Raw genomic sequence first — 7,847 nt, forward strand, 5'->3', positions numbered from 1 at the left:
TTAATATATATTCATTAGTTTTTATCAAAATATATATATTCTTATTGTTGAGTTAAATTTTAAAAACATTCACATATATTTTATAAAATATATTTATTTGATTGATTAGCATTTAATTATAAATTGTTTTATATCTAACTATAAATTTATAATAAAATATTATTTTCAGATAACAACAGAATATATCTAAGAATTATCTTATGTTTTAAAACATGTTTTTTTATTTTTGAAATTTTTATTATATTTACTTATAGTCAATTATCTAATATAATATATAAATATAATATTATTACTAGAAATTCTTTTTTAATTTTTTATATTTTAAATAATTCTTAGTATTATTAATTTTAATCACTTATTTAATTAGATATATTTTAAATTTGTTTTTATTTTCAACTAATTTATATAATTTATTTATTAAGAGTATAAATGATTTATTATTAATATTAATCACTTTTTTAATCATATAGATTTGAAATTCGTTTTTATTTTTTGACTAATTTACATAATTATTCATTTAGGATATAAAAGATATTAATCGCTCTAACTTTTAACTTGAAAGCTCTGTTGCAAAATTTTACTTCGCAAATAATAGTATAGATATATATACTTATATTTTATGAATTACCGCTTTTACAGTAGTATCGTTTTACTAAAATACCACTGAGTTGGATTTTCTTGATAAGCATAACAAAATTTCACAGATGAAATCCGGAAGTAATAGAAAGAACTGTAATCGACAGAAAAGGGGTTTGGATTTTTGATGAATAGTACATGAGCGGTCAGGGTTACATCAAAGTCCGTAAAAGGAAACGTCAGCTTTTTGAACCAGAAAGTTTTTTTTTTTTAGCGTTCCTGAGAGTTTTATCTACATGCAAGAGTCTTCGACAGTACACACTGAACATAGTCAATATTAAGACCACATTCAGTCTCCACTTGTCGAAACACAAACGCACATGCATTGGGTACACTTATATTTTGTATGTAAGCAGTGATCCTGCCCACATTCAAAGACGACAATGAACAGAGCTCGAATTTGGGGGTAAAAGAAAAAGGAAGCCGAAATTGAATTCTCTTCCTGATTTGATTACCATGATTTTTGTTATTGAAAGTATAGTTAGTTATAGGAAAATAATTATTTAATCCTAAGTAAGTCACTTTTGTGCATTGTGCTAATATATAGAGTTATTTTTTTTTGTAACTGAGCTAATATATAGAGTTCATATATGAAATATGACTATAAGGATATACCTTTCCACGTAGACCAACGTTACGAGAGTTAGCTCTATAAATACAAGCGAAAACGGTTTAGTTTGCAACATCAACAAAACTCAGCTTTAAAGAACTACATCTTTCAAAAATTCCAAAAGACAAAAAACAAATAAAAATGAAGGTGCATTTTTTCATCCTCCTTTTGATAGTCTCATGGTTGTCCAAGAAGATTACTTCTCTTCCTCCTGAATCACGAGTACTCGGTCGTCGTAGTTTTCCCCATAATTTTGTTTTTGGAACTGCTGCATCTGCTTTTCAGGTAATGCTTCAGTAGGTACTATGAAAATTTTCCAATTTGTTTTTCAATTTCGATAATATAATTGGTAATGGACTTAATTATTATGTTTGACGTTGACAAATGATGCGAAATCTTAGATCCGTACGTACTTGCATGTATTATTTAGGAATAAAATTTAAAGCGATATATGTAAGATGTCTTATAAATATGATGCAATTAGGATGACGACGTTGATTTTATTCTTCACCTTTTGTATGTCACAATGAATAATAAATTGACAAATGATAGAGTTTGTAACTTAGGTTTTCGGCAACTATATCTAAGCTGGTCCATCTGTCCATTAATGTAGTACGAAGGTGCAACAAGTGTAGGTGGAAAATCGCCAAGTATATGGGATTACTTCAGCCACACTTTTCCAGGTCCTTTGTACTTTTATTTATTTATCTAGAAATGTTTTTTTTGATACTATATGTGTATAAGTAATACTAGTATATAGATGTACTCTGTATAATGGTTTGCAAAATTTTCAAATGCAGAAAGAACAAATATGCAGAATGGAGATGTAGCGGTCGACTTTTACCATCGTTATAAGGTAATACAGTCTTGTATGTCAAACGATATTGTTTCTTTGTGTTTTTTTTTACCCATTATCTTATTTTACTAATTATCTAAATGAACAAAATTATATAAACCAGGATGACATAAAGTTGATGAAAGAGCTTAATATGGACGCTTTCAGATTTTCGATTTCGTGGGCCAGATTAATACCCAGTAAGTATATTTACATGCTTTTATTTCATTTCCGTTACAGTTAATATCTTTAAAAGATATTTTGATGGATTTCTTATTTTTGATATTAATTTAAAGGTGGCAAGGTAAAGGATGGAGTAAACAAAGAAGGTGTACAATTCTACAATGCTCTCATCGACGAGCTTATAGCTAATGGTAAATTAATCAATTAAATCATGAACATTAACCATATTATAAACTTTAGAGTATCTTATATTATATGACCGGTTGAACAAACCTATATGTGCAGGCATTCAACCTTCGATGTCCCTCTATCATTGGGATCATCCTCAAGTTCTCGAGGATGAGTATGGTGGTTTTCTAAGCCCTCAAATAATGTAAGTGGAGGCAATATATCTAGTTAACTATCTTTAGTGTTTAGTCTGCCACCGATTTGCACAAAAACATTTATTAATAAATTTAAAATTTAATTCTCTTAAACAGAGAAGATTTTCGAGATTTTTCAAGAGTGTGTTTTGAAGAATTCGGAGACAGAGTTAAGATGTGGACTACCATAAACGAGCCTTACATCATAACTGTTGCGGGCTATGATACGGGCAACAAAGCAGTTGGACGTTGCTCGAAATGGGTGAATAGTCAGTGTAAAGCCGGTGATTCGGCTACCGAGCCTTATATTGCATCCCATCACCTTCTTCTTGCTCATGCCGCAGCTGTGCATGAGTTCCGGAAATGTAACAAGGTGCATATACATAAGCTCCTTTGAATCGTGTACATTTAACTTTCTTATTAGGAGTTAGCGATATATGTCAAAAATATTTTGTAGAGATGGTGTAGCTGGATTAGTAAATAGCCTTACAACATATATATGTACTACGCTATTTCCTAATCCGGCTATACAGCGTATCCACAAGATGTTCTTTACATATATAGCTAACTCCCGATATTTCTTCAATTTTGATTTTTGAATTAATGAAAAATGATATATATGACAGACTTCACAAGATGGTCAGATTGGGATAGTGTTATCGCCCTTGTGGTTTGAGCCTTATGACTCTACTTCTCTTGAAGATAACGAAGCTGTAAAGCGAGCTCTTGCCATTGAACTAGATTGGTAAGTTATTACAAGCTTAATTTAGATCAAAGCAAAATAGTTAATGTATATCTTCTTGTAATGATTAGATATTTTTTGATCGAATATGGTATTTTAGGCATTTAGATCCAGTTATCCACGGAGATTATCCAGAAACACTAAAGAAACAAGTCGGAAAGAGATTACCTTCTTTCACCGCAGAACAATCCAGAATGTTAAAAAATTCATCGGATTTCGTGGGAGTAAACTATTATACTGCACGCTACATTGCTCATCTTCCTCACGTTGACCCTGCACGACCTCGATTCAAGACTGATCAACAGTTGGAATGGAGAGGTAAGAATGCTAATTTTAATATCCGTTTATGATATTCTTAGTGAAACTAATTAACTCAAAGTATTTTTTATGTCTGTTTTTAACAGTAACAAATCACAGTAATCACCAAATAGGACCAGAGGTATGTACATACTTTGTAAAAGTACTAATAAAAAGAGCTGAAATTTTATAAATATCAACTAAGATTCTAAGAATATTAATGTTTCCTTGGTCACACAGGAAGATCGAGGCATACTCCACTCAGTACCAGAAGGTTTACGAAAAGTTCTTAACTACATCAAAGATAAATACAATAACCCTACAGTTTATATTAAAGAGAACGGTGAGAATCTTTGTATATTTTTTTTTTCTCTAATAAAATTTGGATACGTTGGTAACTTTTATTTGCTATAAATGATTTCTATAGGAATTAATGACTACGAAGACGGTACAAAATCACGAGAGGATATTCTCAAGGATACATTTAGGATAAAGTACCACGAGGACCATCTCGAACAACTCCACAAAGCTATAATGTAAATACTGGTCAATAATTTTATTAAAAATTAGTTTCAAACAAACATTTGCATATATATTTATAAAACATTCGCCCGCCTGGCCTGCCATAAGTAATAGGAAAGGATTTTACGTGGTTTAACCATAGTTACCCAGTACTCTGGAGATCTTTTCCCAATCGAAATTGTATTCGTGAATAAATCTCCTACCCGAACTCCTGTTACAGTTTATGCCGGCTATATATATATGAAATTATCAATTCAACAAAAATCACAAATAATCATAAAAAATATAATGTTTCTTTTTGTAATATTTTTAAAGACAATGTTTTTAAGTAATGAAACAATTTCACCTGTAACAAAAAGGAAATTTGTCCTTTCATAATTTCATTACACAGTTTTCTTAATGATTTAAATACCTTTTTAATCGTTATAACAGGGAGGATGGATGTGACGTCAGAGGATATTACGCATGGTCTTTACTTGATAATTTTGAGTGGGAGCATGGATATTCTACTAGGTTCGGCCTGTATTATGTTGACTACGACAACAATCTCGAGCGGTATCCCAAAGATTCCGTTAATTGGTTCAAAGAATTTCTCAGTAGAGTTGGCATAAAGAGTGGTCAAGAAAGAGAGGAAGAACAAGTATGGTATGTGTCACGTGAGAGGTCAAGTCAGGAAAAGAATAACAAGACTCTTGACGATCCAGAAGGTTTCGAGGCGTCAGTTGGCACGATTATGTATCTCATGACGAACACATCGAGAAGAAAAGAAGAAGAGAGAGATCGTTGCACTTTCGATATTCCTTATACTCGGTTGGATTTGTTGTTGGGTTCCGATTCTTCTTTTGGACCCTTGAAAAACATTTTGTAGATTAATCCCAAATTAGATTTTTTAGTATTCAATGGAAATTGCTTATGGGCTATGTGGCTATGTATAAAGAAAATTGTTGAATGGAAATAACAACAATGAATGATACGTACTTACGTAAAAATGATCTTGAAATACTTGTTTGTTTTTAGTTCAAAAAAAAAATACTTGTTTGTTTCCTCTTGTACGTGAAAGCTCGCGTACGCACTCATACTGAGTTTTCTTTTGATGAATAACTTAGAAGAATATTTTGTTGATAATACTTTCGTCCCAAAACATTAGTCGGCTTAACTGATTTTCCGCTAATCTAAGAATATGAGAACATCCATATACATAGTGTTTCCAGTCATTTTTTTCACAAAATAATAAATATTTATATTTATATATATTATTTTCAAAATACATTGTGGGTGCAAAACTTCAAATATAAATCATTTTAAATCTAGTGCGCATCTCTCTTACTAAAACTTAATATACATAAGCCTTTGATAGGAAAAGTTCAGTATACATTAAACTCTTTCTATATATATATTACTCCCTCTGTTCTAATTTAAATGACGCTTTCCAACTTTTCACACATATTTAGGCAGCTAACCAAATACCTATTCTAACCTTTTTATATATGAACTAACTCTAAATCATTATTACGACAACTCACAAGTATAAGGGTAAAACAAGTCACTTTTTGTTAGCTTTTGCTTTGGTTTTTGGAAACGACAAGTAAATGGAGACAAAACAAAAATTGTAAAACGTCAGTTAAAACAGAACGGAGGGAGTAGTATTTAGAGCATCTTTAATCCTATTTTATTTTCTACTCTAAAATGGAGTTTGCAATCAAATATTCTCTATTTTTTTTAATCTATAGTGAATAAAAATAAGGTTACATCATTTATGAACTAATGATTTTATTTTTTTAATTATATTCTATTCTTACTCCAGAATAAAAATAAAGTAGAGTTGTATTGAAACTCAAATTCGTTAGAAATTTTGTGTTTGTTTTTTAAAAATGAAGCAACACAAAATATTAGAGGTACTGTTAATATATTCCACTAAAGTAATAAGGGATTTATACATCAGTATATGTATTTATTATTTTGAGGATTTAGAGTTTAGGATTATCCTTTCACATATATACACATTTAGGGACACTGCTCTAAGACCATCTCCAATGACTTACTCTATTTTTTACTCTAAAATAGAGTAACTCTATAATAGAGTTTGAGTTTGCTCCAATGATACTCTATTTTAGAGTAGAAAATAGAGTGATGAACAAAAAAAACAAATTATTCTATATTTGGAGTAAACCTATTTTCACTCTATTATAGAGTGAGAAATAGAGTACCATTGAAATATTTTTTACTCTAAACTCTATTTTAGAGTGAAAAATAGAGTGTGGTTGGAAATGCTCTAAGGTTGACAAATATATAACTGTTCTTTAGCAAAAAAAGAAAAAAAGTAATAAGGGATTTTCAAAATAAATTTTCGACTATTGGACCCAGAGTGGGAGAATAAAAGAAAAATGTACCCGACGCGTCATCACACCAATGCCTTCATGCTTTAGTCGATTCATTTCATCTATTATACCACTTTAGCTAGGTAATAATATCTATAAGGTAAACTATAAAATATTTATATTCATCGGGTGCATCTGAACCCATATCACCACGCATCATTTTCTATTAGCCATCAAACCTAATCCGTAGCTGAACTCCCATGTGTGAGTCTGGGAGATAAAGAGACCACTAGCTAGAGTGTCGACCAGAAACACATAAAAAGGATAAGTTATTCATTGGCCAAGTAGACCAAAGGAAGCAATAAATTCATAATATATTTTAACTATATATGACGAACGTTACATTGATGTGTCGAACAATCCCTATATGGGGCCCTGAAAACAAGAAAACAAATAGAAATTTGGATAGCGACATAGAAAGTTTCGAGGTAGGCATAACGTAAGAGTTCTTTGAGGAAAAAAAAAGGAGTTCTTTGAGGAAAAATAACGTAACGTAAGAGTTCGAAAAAACGTAACACTAAACCCTTTCTCAAACGTAAGAGCATCTGCATTAGTGAACTCCCTGTGGAGTTCACACAGTTTTCGAAAAAAAAAAATATTAAAATAAACAAAAGCAATGAACTTGTCTCTTGGGAATTCACTGCACTGAATCTGGATCATCACTGTAGCGCGGGCTCCACGACACGTGGCGGCCCGCAATTGATCTGATTAATAAATATTTTTTTTTTAAAAACAAAAATCAAACAGAAAAAAAAATAATAATAAAAAAATATTTTGTGAACCCCTTCCATGGGATTCACTAAGCTGATGCTCTAAGAGTGTTTTAGTGTGAGGTTAGATTCCACTATGGCACTAACATCTCTTGTACGGCTGTCAATTATAAGCTTTTACTGAATAATAGTCTCTCTGTTTCATAATAGATGTTTCATAGTAGATGAAGTTTTGGTTCTTTGCATATATATATATTAAGAAATTATCTTTTCTAAACAAAAAAATTATTAAAATATAATTTAAAACTAATTTATTTAATTATAAATAAAAAATAATAAAAACACAATTGGCTACACAGTTTTTGATAAAGTTAAAGTTACTTAGATATGTGAAAACATCATCTATTGTGAAACAAAAACAATCACCTAAAACATCATCTATATTGAAATGGAGGGAGTAAATATTAAGCCTACGTTACATGATATAAAAATTTATACATTAATATATATATATACTAATGAATTTGAGTTTTCTCTCTTCTCATAAAACAATATAATAACATAATGCACAA

The 7,847-nt window shown here is 30.4% G+C and overlaps 1 protein-coding gene across 1 annotated transcript; it reads left to right on the forward strand.

Moving 5' to 3' along the window:
* Window positions 1–1,208: 1,208 nt before the first annotated feature.
* On the forward strand, window positions 1,209–5,176 carry LOC106392489 (beta-glucosidase 28-like). Its single transcript, XM_048780423.1, has 13 exons — window positions 1,209–1,531; window positions 1,860–1,929; window positions 2,047–2,102; window positions 2,206–2,281; window positions 2,378–2,455; window positions 2,550–2,637; window positions 2,744–2,999; window positions 3,253–3,371; window positions 3,469–3,686; window positions 3,773–3,807; window positions 3,906–4,008; window positions 4,093–4,201; window positions 4,620–5,176. Exons 1-13 carry the CDS (start codon window positions 1,388–1,390, stop codon window positions 5,053–5,055), a joined length of 1,788 nt encoding a protein of 595 aa, XP_048636380.1. The 5' UTR covers window positions 1,209–1,387; the 3' UTR covers window positions 5,056–5,176.
* Window positions 5,177–7,847: the final 2,671 nt, after the last annotated feature.

This window comes from Brassica napus, chromosome A5 (assembly GCF_020379485.1).
Source record: "Brassica napus cultivar Da-Ae chromosome A5, Da-Ae, whole genome shotgun sequence".
Taxonomy (NCBI): domain Eukaryota; kingdom Viridiplantae; phylum Streptophyta; class Magnoliopsida; order Brassicales; family Brassicaceae; genus Brassica; species Brassica napus.